Source organism: Callionymus lyra, chromosome 3 (genome assembly GCF_982586985.1).
Source record: "Callionymus lyra chromosome 3, fCalLyr1.hap1.1, whole genome shotgun sequence".
Lineage (NCBI taxonomy): Eukaryota > Metazoa > Chordata > Actinopteri > Syngnathiformes > Callionymidae > Callionymus > Callionymus lyra.
In genome coordinates, this window is record NC_141820.1 from 22,504,910 (window position 1) to 22,521,677 (window position 16,768).

The 16,768-nt window shown below is 38.1% G+C and overlaps 2 protein-coding genes across 2 annotated transcripts; both read right to left on the minus strand.

The window, feature by feature from the left end:
• Positions 1–475: 475 nt before the first annotated feature.
• On the minus strand, positions 476–10,823 carry ints8 (integrator complex subunit 8). The gene is made up of 28 exons (XM_087787069.1): positions 10,713–10,823; positions 10,071–10,212; positions 9,783–9,957; positions 9,580–9,720; positions 8,365–8,436; positions 8,226–8,277; positions 7,764–7,943; positions 7,568–7,675; positions 7,145–7,297; positions 6,975–7,075; positions 6,700–6,841; positions 6,011–6,081; positions 5,311–5,486; positions 5,105–5,235; positions 4,915–5,025; positions 4,564–4,768; positions 4,339–4,460; positions 3,856–4,040; positions 3,748–3,781; positions 3,613–3,672; positions 3,183–3,244; positions 2,980–3,098; positions 2,439–2,542; positions 2,309–2,359; positions 2,160–2,233; positions 2,032–2,096; positions 1,149–1,192; positions 476–636 (listed from the first exon to the last, which is right to left on the minus strand). The coding sequence occupies exons 2-28, from the start codon at positions 10,201–10,203 to the stop codon at positions 520–522; spliced, it is 2,988 nt and encodes a 995-aa protein (XP_087643195.1). The 5' UTR covers positions 10,204–10,212; positions 10,713–10,823; the 3' UTR covers positions 476–519.
• Positions 10,824–11,241: 418 nt separating this feature from the next.
• LOC148083869 (putative C-mannosyltransferase DPY19L4) lies at positions 11,242–16,676 on the minus strand. The gene is made up of 19 exons (XM_087787070.1): positions 16,365–16,676; positions 16,132–16,278; positions 15,727–15,839; positions 15,550–15,640; positions 14,938–15,059; positions 14,452–14,597; positions 14,241–14,364; positions 14,026–14,160; positions 13,803–13,934; positions 13,632–13,733; positions 13,481–13,554; positions 12,989–13,147; positions 12,603–12,722; positions 12,407–12,527; positions 12,265–12,321; positions 12,111–12,196; positions 11,919–12,051; positions 11,688–11,846; positions 11,242–11,569 (listed from the first exon to the last, which is right to left on the minus strand). The coding sequence occupies exons 1-19, from the start codon at positions 16,447–16,449 to the stop codon at positions 11,405–11,407; spliced, it is 2,271 nt and encodes a 756-aa protein (XP_087643196.1). The 5' UTR covers positions 16,450–16,676; the 3' UTR covers positions 11,242–11,404.
• Positions 16,677–16,768: the final 92 nt, after the last annotated feature.

Genomic DNA, 16,768 nt, shown 5'->3' on the forward strand with positions numbered 1-16,768 from the left:
TAGAACTTGCCTTCAAATGTAGCTTTAGCACAGAGTTGCTATTGTCCACACAAATGAACCTGAAATTCCTGCGAGCAACTGAGTTCAATAACAAAGCACACACATAAGACATAAACCACAAGGCTGGACGAACAAAAGCAGATTTATTTAAAGTCTATCTATCTAGAAAGAAAAAAGCAGCATGTCTTTTTAAAGATAATGTGTTAGCCAGTTATGCTAGCTAATAAAGGTGAATCAAACTTAAATTAAATTGCTGTTAAACCAAATGGTGTTAAGTTAGTATTATTATTAAATACATCCACTTTTTTGTTCAAAGATTTTCAAATCAACAAAACAATATATGTACTTACTAGCTTGGTTTGTCAGCCTTATAAATCCAAATGTCCTGTTCCTGTTTAATGCTACAATGGAACTAAAAAATAGATTAACTAATTTAAAAAAAAATAGGCAACAAAGTACAAACCAGAGGTATTTATTTACATTGTGTACAACAGGTTTAAAAAATGAATTATTTATTATTTAAAAGTAAAGTTTGGCCATGGCCTGCAGGAATCTCTTCTTCCTCTTGTGAGCAGCCAGTTGTAAAACTTCCTCTGGATTACTGGTGTTGAGCTCCGACTGTCCAATCGCTTTGATCTGTAGTAAATAAGAACATTTATCTTATTAAAACCTTATGCTCAAGTATGTGGCTTGTAGGTAAATCGCCCAAGTTTATCTCATAAGTGTAAAACTAGACCTAAGAAACACATTTTAAAATACCGATTCTGGGGGTAAACCAGATCCTGTGACTTTTTTTTTAAGCCAAGATCATTTTTAACAGTATTTGTCTCTGGTAAAGCTTTCCATTACATAGTTTGTATTAGGGTTATATTATTTACTTTTACTCTAAATTGCAGCTCTGTGTGCAAAGCGTGATATTACACCCACGTTTAAGTTTTTTAAACGTTGTTAAAGTGGAGCACTCCACCTAGTGACAGGTGAGCGATACTACATCTGCACAGATTTCTGATTTTGTTCAAACCAGATAAATTAAGGTGAATCTTCAGCATGTAGACAAGCTTATCGTCAAATCTTTTTATGTTTATATATTTATACATCCTATATCCAAAATAAATATCAGATGTGTTTTTTTTCTGGCATTTACTCACCGCTATTTGTCTTTTTTCTGTCTCACCACGTTTATGATGGATATCTGAAGAACAGGTCAAGGATGAAAACAAATACATCTTAATTGAAAAACTTTGAAACAGAAAAAATGTATCCGAATCCAAAGCTTCATTTCCACTTTGAAGCAGTTGAAATATTTATTATAACTTGAGATTAGAGAAGGAGGCCAAACAATTGTTAATGTAAAAACACAAAAAAATATCAACCTTACAAAATAAAGTCTATTACATATCAGTAGTTTATGAAAATGACATTTTAGACAAAAATTAAATAAATATGGCTTCCTTGCTCCGTCTAAACCAAGAAGGGACAAATAAATTTCCTCAGGGGCCACATTATATACTGTCACTGTTATACATGGACGTCAAGCCAAAAGAACGAAGGGACTAAAACTTTATCAAATAAATTCCCATTCCTAAATAAAATGTAGTCTTAATCTGATTTGTTTTTCTTATGAATTAATCTAATTAAAATGATTATGAAGAACAAAACATTACATATTTCAAACTATATTTAATCAAATGCAAATAAAGTGTTATTATGCCATAAAATAATGTGTTATATTTCATTTTATATGAATTCCATTTGAAATGTGATATAAAAAAGGTCAAAAAAAAAAAAAAAAAAAAGTATAAAAAGATAAGAAAAAGGTCTTTAAACAAAGATATTTAACAAGTTACATGTAGAGTTGAACTAGTAATTAAATAGACGGTTAAAGTTTTACTCCACACTTTGCCCTAGTGTCATTTGAGTTGGGTCGAGAGCTTCATCAAAAAAGATTTGTGGAAAGTAAAAAAGAACCAGGTTAAACAGATGCTAAATAATTGTTTACAACTCATAAAAAAACTGCATTAACAAGGATACGGGTGAGATATTCCAGGATGGTGACGTCCCAGATGTAATCGTAGAAGGAATCCATGGCATCGTGACTGAAACAGAAAAGCATGTCAAAGATTCTGCCTCCTTGTGGCCACCACGTGCTGCTGCTCTACCTGTTCTGCTCCTGGAGAGCCTTGAACGCCGTCATGTAGTCCACCTCTCGGAGAAACTGGCACAGAACTGCTACCTGTCATGTTACAAAATCAACACGTGATGATGTTTCCTGCAGGTGCTTAAGGGCTTATAATGTGAGTGTAGTGACCTGTGTGTGGCAGTTCATCATGGAGCAGCACTTGATCATCCTCTTCACCACCTGGCAGACACACACACACGTGATGTCACATGTGTAGCAAACGCATACAAAAGCTTTGAAATAATTGAATGTGACGAACCTGGTCAGAGTAGACATCAGGAGGCACGACTTTGGTGAAGAAGTCGGAGCTCACAGCTCCTGCCTGGAGGTAGAAGTTCAGGGCCACAGAGTACTGGTTCGTCACTGCAGACCAAGACAGACAGAAAGGTTAGAAAAGGGCATATTTCATTTATAATGTAGCATTTATAATGCTCCTACCCAGGTGCAAAACAAATAGACTCAGGGACTCATTCATCCCTCGGGCTATTAAATTGTACAATTCTGAGTTCGGGGGCAGGAGTGGAGTGAGAGTATCTGGATGTTCTGTTCTATGTTAGTCTTTGTATGCTTTGTCTTTGTTGTTTTTCTTTGACCTATGTTCTTTATCTTTAGACTTAGATTGTGTCATCTTGTTCTTCCTCTTTATGTTCTTCTTCTTATTTTATTTTTTATGTATTATTTTTTATTGTTTATGAAAAATTGCTGGCTATTGGTAAAAAACAATAAAGTTTTACCTTACCTTATCTTACCTTATTTATTAATTCAATCACTCGTCATCAGATCTCTTGATAAGAACTCACCGAAGTAGATGTCGGCCTGAGTGATGAGCCACGACTGGTTATTAGGGTTCAGGGTCAGAGCGTAGGAGACCAGCTCTTTCACCGTCACAGCCACGACCTCCACGTCCACCGCCTGGATGCTGGACACAACGACACCATGACTTTGTCCCGCAAGCTCAAAAAAGACAAACTTTTTGTGGTGACATAGGACTTCAGACTCTTACTTTGCGAGCGCTGACGGCCAGATGGAGAGATGCTCCGCTGTCACCTCGTTTACAATATCATCCTGAAGAAGAAAGAAATTGATGATTGGCATTTGTTAGGAGGAGACGGAAGAAAGATGCAGTCACTTGAATTCAACTCATTCGTCGTACCAACAATTATCCCCACAAATCAAGAAAGGACAACTCCTTAAAAATTAATAAATTAATGGACAGTTTCAAGTTTTAACAGGAATTTACTGCATATTAACGGCAAAAAACAGTTTTTATGGTCATTCCATTCACAAGGATTATTTTAACTGAGGCCCAAACAGGTAAAGGGGCCAATGTTTGGACCCTCAGGAAAAATTAAAATACAGCAGGTGAGGGTGTGTCTGACTAATTTTTTAGTTACCATTTTAGAATAAAGAAGAAAAATAAGAATGAAACGAACCCGCACGATGCTGTGGAGCCTCACAAACAGTGAGATGAGAGTCGTCATCACGAGTGGCTCCTGTCAGAGAAGCAGCACCACACGTCAAAGCTCAAGAACCACGTTGGTTTTTAAACTTCCAGATAATAAACTCACCCTCAGCTTTTTGATAAAAGACACCAGTTTACTCCTAAATGAACGAACATGAACCATGGATCAGACTCTTGAGTTATTTGCTTTACTAGATAAAAAGAAAGCATTTACCTGGGCATGATTCCTAAAGAAGACTCCCTCTGTTTTATAAGCCCCACCCGACCATCGTTGTTCCTCTTGTGTTGGACGGAGATGCTGCAGATTTGAACCACCACCTCCCAAAGCTCTTTGGCGGTGCGGCGGCTCTCTTTGGGGCCCGGGAGCTCTTTGCAGGTTGAAGCCAGCAGCTGCCCGAGCTGTCAGGGGTTGTTTAAAAACGATAATGATTGGTTTGATATCGACAGTGAAGTAGAAATCAAGGCATTATTTTAACAATGTTCTTCACTATGTGGACGACTGGAGAGTCTGTGAGTGTCATGTGACCTTCAGACTGTTTAACAGTAGTCAGTCAAAGACAGTGTTTTCACATGAAGTACTGAGAGACTTTTTCAAGTTACTATACAGATGAAACTGACCCAATAAGAGTCGTTGTTTGAAAAAACGAATTATATGTGGCAACGGTGGTTCCGCGACATCCTACAGTGTGTGACTTACCCGGACATATGGGTTGTTCATGACCAGAGATGAGGGAACCTGTAAAGTCAGATAGTCGTTCTCCCTCCAGTTCAACAAGAAGGCAACACATTCTTCTCCCACCACCTGGCGCAGAGGAAGATCTAAACAGAAGCAATGAATTAAAAGGGATTATTTTCTTCACTCCCCGATTCATCCAAGAGGTGTTTCTATCTTTAACAAAAACTGGCGTTTGTCGGTACCAACCGTGAATCCTCATCTCCAGGTAGCCTCTGACTCTGCTGACCAGGTCCGGCGGGGGTCGCTCTTTGCCTCCTTCGGCTGCGATGCTCTCGTGGGCACGGACCTCCAGCAGCAGCATCTCGTTGAGCATCACCTGCCGCAGCCTGGGAGAGAACTCCGTCACCAGCTCCAGGCAGGCGGAGAAGAGCAGCCGAGCGTGAACAAAGTCCTGCAACAAACACGACCAGTCTTTCATAATCTATTTTAGTAATACTCAAAATGAAACAATTATTTCAATTAGGTTATATACAAGCTTTTTTTCCCATACAGTTTAATGAGACAATTACATCAAAGTCAGAAATGATGGAATCTTACCTTAATGGCGATACAGTGCAGACCTTTGGCCATTAGGATGTAGACCAGGTCTTTTGTCAAGTTATCTTTAATACTGAGGATCAGGTTGATGTAGTCCGACGGAACTTCCCACTAGATAACGGATGAGAATTATATTCAAATTTGTAGTAATCATACCAGCGATCATTGCTACTGATTCAACTCTTTTCACCTTACTGTTGACCCTCCAGTACGGTCGCTCCGACAAACCATGGAGCTCGATGATTATCTGACGGATCCGTCGCGGCTCCTGGGAAAGAATCAGCTGCTGTTCCAGCTGACCGATGTTCACACTGGCTGAAGCTGTGGAGGCAGAAGGTCTGAACATCACGGACCACTCATAGCAAAGGACAATAAATTCTGGATGAACAAACACACCTGGGATGTCGTAGAAGGACGGTAAAGGTTTAGCGCTGAGGTTGATGATGGTCGACTTTCTCCTCACTTGTTCCAGCAGAACCTTCTTCTCCTCTTCCATCAGCAGCTCCGCGAAGAGTTTATGGGATGTGATGAGAAATACTAGAGAGGAGTCCTCCAGGGTGTCACACAGTGACCTGTACGTCAAGACAACATCGCACTTTAAATTTCAGAATAAGAAATATTTATTGCCAGTATTGTAAAGACGACACTGGGATTTGTTGTGGTGGCATTACAGAATATAAAAATGAAACTAATAAATTAAAAATAGATCAATACAATAAGACACAATACATTTAAATAAAATAAGAGACATTACATATTTATATGTATTATATTAATGACATTTATATTGTTTTTTTTATTTTAACTCTAGATCTACCGTTTCATGCTTCGCAGATCTAATCATTATTAATTTTTTTTTTGGGGGGGGTGGGGGGGGTTGAAATTAATCTTTTATCCCATTGTTAATCATTTTTATTTCTTTTAACATCATCAATAAATTTGTTTTGTCTTGAATATAGTAAGAACAGGAAAATGTTGAAATGTAAAGAAACAAAGATGAGTATTTTCAATATATTATAGAAGATATGTGATAAAATGTTACATGCAGTTTTCATATACATTTTATAATTCTACTTAAAATCATTGGACAACTGACCGTATGAAATTAGCCATGTTCCTTCTGGATGCATCAGCCTGCCGGTCTTTGTCCAGCGACTGCTTGCAAACCTGTGAGGCGGAGAGATGTTCTCAACATTAAAGATTCATGATGAAAAAAGTGAGATAAATGAATGACTATTTATCTAAATTTGAGAAAAGTGTAAACACGGAACAATTATTTAACATCTCTACCCACAAACCTTTAATTAAAAACATAAAAACACATTGCTTCCCTTTTTTTTTTATTAGCTTTTAAGCATTTTATTGTATTATGTATTATTTATGTATTTTTTTTTTAAAATACATTACATTTAATCCTTTGATCCTGAAGTTCATGTAAATTGAAATTTGGAAATTTTCATAATATTTTATCCATACATAACATTTTATAATATATGATTATATACGATTTTAAATTGTACCTTCGAATGATATTATCCTTTATCAATTTATTTTTTCTTGATAAAGAATTAAGCTGTGAATTATTACTCTAAATTCAAATCGTTTTCTTAATCTTAAACGCCTTTATAAGGTAAATATTTTCCCATCGTTGTGGAATTAGATTTTTATATTTAAATATTTTATCATTTCCTTCAAAAAAAATGTCTCTCTTTTTGGGGACATCCACCAGCTTTAAATCAAATTAAGTATGAGATAAAAAGTGAAAGGACTTCGGAACAAGCTTACCTCTAAAATGAAGTCCAACAGTTGCCTGCTTGGTTTAGTGATGAGCTGCTGGAACCGTACGCTCACAACTTCACCTTCCAGAATATCCCGGATCGCATTGCAAACACACAACTTATGACAAACTTCATCCAGACCCGACTCCCTGCACAGATGGTTTAAATAGTTAAGATAATCATCATTTGACAACTTTAAAATCACATGTGCTGGAAATAAACATTCTTGTGAAGTTCATGAGCTGATGACTTTGTTACTTTTGTTGTAAATATCGTTCCTACCCCTGCTGGATGTTATACATGAACTCCCGAAGAACAGACCGTCTGAACTGGTTTGGTAAACTGTGGGTGATGTTGTCCTTGATGAAGACATCGATAACAGCCTGGACAAAGAATAAAACGGTCTAAGATTTTGATCCTGACGTTTACATTAGGTTTGCTTTTGTTCCCACCTGATATTTGCGAGTCCTGATAAGACTGTTGATCTGGTCATAGTGGGAGTTCTGGGAGTCGCAGGAGTCACAGTCTCCAGTCAGAGCTTTGCAGGCATTCCAGTAACCAGCCAGCCGCTTCTCATCCAGGTGTACATGGACCGTCGAGGCCAACTAAGAGAAGACCAGAGCGAGCATGAAGCCTTGAATCACACCAGGACTTGTTTCTAGTTCATATCAACTACAAAAAAATGTATTCACAAGCAAATAACACAACACTCATTGCGAGTGTAAATATCTGAGGATGACCTATATGTTATGTAGCCTTTTAGATTAAACACACACACAGTTCACATTAGAAAAAACCATCTCTAGAGAGAAAACCATTCATGGTCAAGATGCCGACTGTGGAAAACATGTTTCAGCATCAAAATAGTGTCGCACCTTCTTTAGGAGTTCTTTTGTGTGTCTGAAATGATCTCTGGCCTTTTCAAATGCCGGCTGGTCAGTGCAGCCATGCTGAAAGAAAATGGCTCCCAGATCATAGTGAACCTAAACAAACAAACAGTTAATTAACTCTACTCAGATTCATGGAGCACACAAATGAATAAATACTATCCACTCATTTCACTAGGATCACCTGACAGTGGAGCTCATCAGCACTGAAGCAGAGTCCCGCCGTGGACGACTCAGTTTCCCCGTTAGCTGCAGCTTCAGCTGCCAACAGATCCAGAGTTCTCATGGTGTGAACGTAGAAATCTTTCTTCAGCCTCAGAGCTCCTTCCAGCACACTGATGGAGTCTATTGCCTGCTCCTTCAGCTGATCACACACATTATTAACAATTACATGCTTTTGAATCGTTTAAATCAGATTTCCACCACATTTACTTCCTCAATAAAATGAACTCAGGATTCCTATGTATAATACATCAGAAATAAATGCAGTTAGGAGCATGTGATAGACCAGAAAAGTTAACCAAGCCTCTAAGTTTAAGTTGATCAAAAAATAACTTAATATGTAGCCACGATAGATCATATGAATGATTTACTGACTTTTCCAAAGATCTTTTGAAATCTAATCAAATCATTCAACTGAACTCACCACAGTAAGAATGTTTTCAGTCATCTCCTTCTCCTGCTGCACAACATTTAACCTACAAAACACATTACAGTGTAAGATATACTCAACAGAACAAATACTCCACGTAATCATGACACAAGTTGAATAGAAATATATATACATGTTCATCTGATGAGGGCCTGGTTTGGTCTGCTTCTCCGGAAAACTGCTCAGCACAATAGTTCTGATCGCCCTTTAGAAAAGATATAGCCATGCGTAAATGAGAAGTATTTATTATCATCACACTTTATTCAAACAGTTTTTTATTGCTACTGGAAAATATGAATAAGATAATTACTTGGCTACATTCTGTTTATGTTGGTGGGAAATTACATTTCAAAATGGGGCCACATTGTATATAGGGACTGCTGTGAGGAAGAAAAGTGAGCTTTATATGATGGGACTTAAAAAAAAGTGTATACAATAAGATGTAATAAAACCACGCAAAAGTTGCAATTTATTTAAGGTATATTATTTAATTCTATATTAATTTATTCATAATATCGTGCAATATAATTCACATGTTACGTGTTATAATACTGCTTTATTTTGAATAGAAATTGCTTGTTTTATACAGTAAATACTCAAATAAAAGAGGAAAGGAGCCTCAACACAACAACAAACAGAGGTTAACTAGTAATGAATAATAAAAAAAAGTATGAAACTAAGTAGTTTGGCATTTCTCAGTAACATTTAAACATAAGTTTTATAGTTTTATCCGACTTTTCATGTTTGCGACCTAGCAGCTTCCTACTTACACTTTAAAAAACCTTTAAAAAGGCGACTAATATGTTTATTTGTCTCTTCAATTGATCTTGGACCTCTATTGTATGTGTCTCTTTCCACAAAACTCTCTTTTCATTTAAATATTTAGATTGGAAAATGATCTGAAGCCCCGCCCACTGAAAACACTTTGTTTTTCTGGAGATTAAATCTTGTTCACCATAACCAAATACACTCTCTTTTGTGATTGGTCAAACATGAATGTTTGTCACAGCCCGTCATCAATTGTGGAAGTCTCCACCTCCAAGAGACTCGTTGTATAAACAAAGCGGGTTGTGATTACAGCTGGCTGGAGGAGTGAAGCCATTATTACATCATAATGGAATTCACTTTCGTAACCTTTCGTTCGACGAGATTTCAGACGGGTAAAACTTTAAGTAATAAGTTCAAAGCATGGTCATGATGAGGAACTTACTGCATCTCGAAGAGGAAGACTTCAACATTTGAAACATGCGAGTAAGTCAGGAGAGTTAGAGTTTAAAATGAGTTGCGCTCTAAGCAAGTCGTTACACATTTCCAAACATCCTAGTGTGTTTACTGTGGTTCTACTCACCATCGGTTGTAGATGATCACAGCCATGGCAGTGGTTGGAGGCAGAGTAGACAGATCCAGGTCTACATGTTTGACTCCGGCTGGTACTTTGCTCACACACAGCAGCTCGTTCAGTAACATATTCACGACTGGAATTGTTAATCTGAAGAAATGAGGATAAAATGAGCCCAGCTCCACAAAAATAAAAGCTTGAAGGAAACTCACCCTTTCTCAAGAACATCTAGATCCCACTTCAGATAAGCTGCCACTTTGAGCGCTAGCAGCTTCAGCGTGCGGTTCCGCCGGTTGTCCACTGGTGGCTGGACTTGGTTCTGCTCATTGACTGAGGGTTTGGATGCCTGTTCCAGGAACTGGATGATCAACTGCACTCCTGCTGGGTCTGAATAGGAATAACAGTAACTCAAAACACATACTTTAACTTGGAAAACCACATTTAAAATATTTAATCTACCACTTACATGAAATAAAATCACAAAGAAAATATTGGCAAACCTGGGTGTGATTTCGAGAGGTGGGTCTCCAACAGGTTGGCATCGAGGAGGAACTCAAACCAAGAGGTTTGCAATGGTGTGCTGGGTCGACTGCTGGACACAGCAGCCACACGGTCTACTGCTTCAGCACTCATTTTCCAAGGCTGGAAGACAAGTTCAGGATCTTACAACAAAGAAGCTAAAAAAGAAAAAAGTCTACTGATGCAATTGTACAGCGGAATTAACAAGAACTTACTAATAAATGCTAAAAAAAAATAGCTTTTCCTGGTATTAAGGTGCATGAATCCAATTTCGCGATTATTGCCACTTCAATCGATATTATATATTTGATCAAATGTGATTATCTTAAAATTCGAGCTCAGATAACTGGCAACACTAACAGTGCATTTCATTTATTGTGACAATATGATGTTGATGACATGTTTTGAGGATCAATGTGCTTCGTTTTGTACACTGAAGGTCCACAGTGGGCGGATACTTCAATCTAACCACTGTTGAAAGTGGACATCTACAAACGGGACGACATGAATCATAAAACAAACGCATCTTGCCGCTTCTCTAGTGTTTTGTTTTTAGCACTTATTCAAGCTAGCTTGCTAACTCTACACAGCGGCTCTGCTAAAAACAGGGTATGGCATCTTACCTGTATGTGTTTTATATGAACAGTTTGAGAATGTAGGGAACATGGAATAGGAAAATGGGTCAAAACATTGAGGCAGCTAAATGCTCAGTGTTTCTCATGTAGTTCATTCTTAAGCTCCGCCTCTAAAGCAAAGGGTTTCCGGTTCCGCTTCGTCACGCCTGTGACATGCTGAACTATAGAACATTATTTAAGGTTTTATTTAATATACCATTTTTGTAACCTATATCAGACACATTACAAACAGATTCCCAATTCGCTTAATTGTTCTTCTCAGGGAAGAATATATAAATGGAAGCGACTGAGCAGTTAAAAAGATTTCCGGTGTCTACATGAAGACAATTGCATTGCAACACAATTTCAAAATAATATAATTCATAAGATATGTAAAGAATAAATAATTGATACTGAATGCAAGTTAATAGTATCTGTTTTTTTCTTTCATCCCTCATGTGCTCATTGGATGAATAACCCGGGGATATCATAAATGTAGTGGCATTTGTCAATAGCTTAAATCAACAGATAAAGAAACTATTTGAAAGAATGCTTTATTTTTAGAAAGCTTTGTCTCTTCATTCTTCAACAAACTGTTCATAGATGTAGATGGATCATAAGTTATGAGTAAATAAGGCAACAATATAATGCAGGAGAAACATATCAACTGTTTCCGCTCAGCCACACAAACATCTCTGTCGTCAGTACTGAAAGGAAATAACTGAGTTGACTTTGTAGACGTGATACAAGCTGTTCCAGAACACTCGGGTGAAGTAGTTGGTGTAAGGTGAGTAGTTCATCTTGATCTCGTGACAGAAACGTCCCTGTTTGGAGAAGGAGTACATCTCTCCGTGCTCGTACACCACCTGACGGAGAGACAACACGTCTGTTATGTTTAGTGATGAACTGTTTCAGTCTATATGGCCAAATAAATAGCATTTCAGGGTGACACAGATTCATAGCCGTTTTAGTAACACAACTCACATGTCCATTAGATATGTCGAGCAGATCTTTCATTCGACACGTTTTATCGTAACTGAGCTCAGTGCATATCGACTCCTCGATAATCACATAGTTGGTCTTGTGAGAAGTCAAAATCTTGTAGACATCCTCCGCAGTTCTCATTGCATACACCTGGTACGTCTACGAGGAGAAAATATGCATTTTAAATATGTCATATGTCATATAACATAGACAAGATTTCACAAGACTCACATCTTCAGTTCTCTTCAGGAGACTGACATCCGAGTAAAGTGGTAAACTGGTGACCGCTGAGCCTGAACTCATCTTCACGGTTCCCAGCAGCTGAGGGCTTCCAGCAAACACTGCTGAAGCAGAAGTCTTAAGCCTGGAGAGAGAGATTATAAATGTTTTAAAATAAATTAAAGACGAGTTAAAGGAACCTACTTAATCCAGCTGATCAGCTCCACCGTCTCTGGATCATAAAACTCTAACTCGTCATGGACCAGTTCAGTGAGGACATGAGGTCCATACTGCAGAGAACAAGCAAACATTTTTTAGTGTTCACAGAAGTTCTTCAACTTTGACCCATCATCCTCACCTCTCGCCACAAACTGAAGCCAATGATTGTAGGAACCACAGTACTCAGCATCAGAGCCTGTGGCGGTAAAAGAACGAAAATAAGAATCTATTTCTATGTCATAAGTGTGATTAAACATGGAAGGAGAATGAGTGGGCGTTACCATGACAACAGGGTGCGTGGACTTGAGTTTGAGCCACTTGAGCGCCGTCATCCAAAGGCCGGGAGAACACACGCCAAACGCAGTGAACATGCAGACATACGGCGTCCACAAGTACTTCACCCTTGACCAGAGTTGATGTCAAGATTTATCATAAATGTTAACATAACAATGCATATTTGATTATTTAAATGACTACCTATCAAAGAGCATCGTCAATCCTCCTAAGAGAAGTGTGTGGAAAACATGGAAGATGATTTCTGGATGTTCCCCAACTTGGCCTTCTTCAAAGCTGACAGTGGATTTTGCAGGTTGACCACTGATGTGTCACAAAGTCAAACAAAAGACAGACAAATTTAAATTGGAGGTCAGGTCTATGAGTAAGTGGCAGATTAAAATAAACATTTCTTTTAGAAAGAGACATTTTGGGAATGCATTTTAACAATGAAACTTAAAGCATTAAAATAAAAACACTTTACAATGCAAAATAACTGGTTGACTATCACTTTATACATTTATATATTGACAGACAGTAATATATTGATTTGTTGTATTTTATTTGTCAATTGTTTATTTGTCATTTACCTTAGCCTTTTGTAAATAGTCTCCAAAGTCGAGAGAAGGCAGACAAGGAGCACCAGGAAGTAGAATGGAAGAACAGACGTCTGGGTAAGTCGCAGAAATAAGTCTTGGGTTGGAGCCTGAAGACTCTCAGCGCACAGGAGAAAGTTGGGGATAAAGTCCCTGATATGAAGGAAATAAAATATACAATTTCAAAGGTCATTTAATGCAACAATTGTAAACACTGAATGAATGGTTTGAAAGTAAATCTTTAATTAAATGCATTCACATTATCAAAATAATTTATATTGTAAGATAAATTAAATACTTTGTAAACATACATGCATTTATCCATCTAGTTCCATTTCGATTTCAATATTCATAACGGTTTCCATATTTATGATGCAATTTAATAACCATTTGATAAAGGAAGATATAAAGTATGAAGACAGGATGTAGCAACCACACTTTAAACTCTATGAATTTGGTGATAAAGTGTAAAAACCTGGAACTCACGTTGTGGTGTTGAGTCCAAATTTCACTTCTAGAAACTTCAATATGAAGTCACTTTCACTTGCAGGTGTGAGTTTCTGTGAAAATAATACAACGTTTTTGGAATAATCTAATATTCAAGATGATTTAATTAATCGAAAGGCTTTTGTTATACCTTGACCAAGTAACTGAAGGTGATCGACGTGGTGAACACCAGGTAGAAATGCAGGAAAAGCTTCATCACTCTGGCCACTAGAGGGCCCACCTTCATCGTTTGCTGCGGGAACAGTACAGGAGGTGATTGTTTCTGCCAGGCGTCTTAAGATGTGAGATAAAAGTCATGTACCTGGAAGTGCCTGGCTAGCACAGAGCCAATGATGAGGCTAAGCAATGGGGAGCTGAGCAGGGTTGAGTTCTGAAACTGGACCAGGTAGGCTAGAAACAAGGAGCTAATATAGACCTTGTGGACGTCTGCTATCTGTGTATACAAAGACAAGATGACATGGTAAATCATTTTCTTCACAGATATTGCTTGAACAATCATTTTAAAAAGATGCTCTTGGTCTCGCCTTCTGAGGTGGCAGCAGATCGAAAGAGTCGAGGAAGAAGAGACAAAGGGCTTGGATGAAGAGGATGTAGTGACTGTGTTCCCACATGAGCAGGAAGCTAAAGGTGGTGGCACTCATGGTCAGATAGCACAGCATCTGCAAAGGAGCATTAAAAAAAACATTATTATTATTTTACCCTTAAAAATGTTGGCTGAAAGAATGAAAAGAAACTTCACCTCCATAACGGAGCTACTTTTGTTACTAAGAAAGCCAGTTAAAGCTGCCACTTGACAGGAGTAGTAGGGCAGCGCCCAGTGGTCTCTTTGAGGAACTGCCTGGTCCACTTTGGTCGTGTCCAGTCTGAGGAAGATGTGTGTTGTATTTATAATAGAAGTGAAGTGTGGAGTCTGAAGAAAATCCAAATGCATCACATGAATCTTTTCTCACCTATTGATCACATACCAGACCACTGCCAACATGCCTGACACCCAGGTGCCACTCAACATCCAGCTGCACATAAAAAGAGCAGTGACATGAACCGCTTGAAGGCTGAATACTGTCCCGATGTAGAAGTAAATGGGCTCCATGTAATCCTGAAGAAAGAGAATTAGTTAGCTTTGCGTTCATAACAAAGACAGATCCATTCTAATGTTGAATTTATGATATAATTTAAAGTGAAGTTTCTATTAATAAGTAATGTATTCATTCAATTAACTGACATATTTGAGCATTATCATGGGAGGAAACCCATAATGGCAAAAATACAACATTAAAAACTCTAAAAATCAAGTTTGATGTTTACAAGCCAAACAAAATCTTGCTAACGAATTCCACTTATTTTATATAAAATACATCATTGGTGTTACCCCCTCAGAAAGCTTCAACTAAGAATATTTCAATAAATATTGTGATGAATGACATTGACAAGATCACCTGTCCAACATAGACTCTGTAGATGAAGCTGGTCATGAGTTCTGGGTACAGAGAGAGACGCTCCACAGCATTAATGGTTTGGCCTGCGATCGTCCTGTTGTCGAACACCAACTCATAGAATCCTGCAAAGTAAAAGACATCAATCCTGTGTGTCCATTGTTTCAACAATTTACATTTGTAATGCAGTGGGATCATCAAAATCAAATGTAATGCCTTATATTAAAAAGTTTAAGATTAGAAACTATTTTGTTCATTAGACGTTATGCAAGTTATACAGCAAGAATAGCAACATTAATATAAAGTGAAAAAATCAGGTCACTGTGTTTCCACAATCACTCTAGCTGAGGTGCTACAGTTTGATGTGAGGATAAATGTATTAATAATCTATTGATTGCTTGATACTTTTATTCATCTTTTATTCTTCCCACATTGGGGAAATTTGAGTTGTCACATTATATTAAGACAAACAGTAGACACATAAATAAAACATATGATATTGATACATATGAAAAAGAAAACAATTAGTACAATAGTACAAGACAATAAACACTAGCACAAGAAAACCCTGTAGATTTATAAGTCTGGCACCGAAGGCTCTGTTCTAAAGCATACCTCTTTGGAAAGATGCAGAGTTGAGCATGTGTTTGAAGTAATAATAATAAATGCCGCTCCCTTCTTGGAAGGTGATTTCCCGCTCCAGTTCCTGCAACGCCACAGGTTTAATCAGCACAACACAGCCAGGAATGGCGAGGTTACCGGCGAGAAGATGTTTCAATGAAAGATTCTCACTTGTCTGGTGGAAAACCAAAACTTTCTGTCGTGGTAGGTGAAGAGATACGCAGCGTAGAGGACGCCACATCCAACAGCCGCCAGACATCCTAACAATGTCCTTAAAACACTTGCTGAAACATATGAAGTTGTTACACATTAATATTTATGGTGAGCAACTGACCACCAACTATTCCTCACGGTCACTGCTAGATCACTAGTGAACCATCACACACTATTGTTTAACCACAAAACGTTTGATTTTAGACTTCAAACATAAAACTGACCATGTCTCTTTTTAGAGATCATTGATGGTAATGTTGGAGAAGAGAAACAAAGTCAAGGAAAACAAGTTGTTCATCAGCATTTTTATACAACATGTTCACTTTATCTGGGTTTATATTTATTAGCACTAACGACACTTACATTTCAGACTTCTCTCTGGTCTTTTTGGTGGTAACTCTGTGTTCAGCTCATCCTTATCTTGCCCATCCTCTTCCTCCTCCTCTGTGTTCTTAGTTTCATCCTTCTTTCCATCGGAATCATCCTCTGGATCCTTCAGTTCTTCCTCATCTTGGCATGAACACAACATGTTAGCCGCTGTTAGCTACCGGTACATTGTTTCTTTCAGAGAACACTTGCGCACAGCTTGTACTTACATGACGTCTCTGGCTCATTTTTCATTTCACTCTCGTCCGAATCTGCCTCTGAATCTTGTGCTTTAGGACATTTCGATCCAGTCATGACGAGATGAAGTCAAGAATCCAGAGAAAGTGGTGTAAGCTGAAGGGACATGCTAACTGACTAGCCGTCAGCTAACTGTTACTGCAGCTGTGACACGACGAGTCCATGTAAACAAATGAAAAATCCTGCGTCTCCCCTGCTGTCACTTGTCTTTCGTGTCCACTCGAGGGTGTTTGTGTTCGGGTCGCGTTCAGATGGAGGACTCAGCTGGTCCGAGGGTGGAGGAAGTTCTGGATGCAGGAAGCAGCGAAGAAACGAAGACACCCAAAATACAAACAAACGAAACAAAGTAAACACATTCAGAATCAACACGAGTATT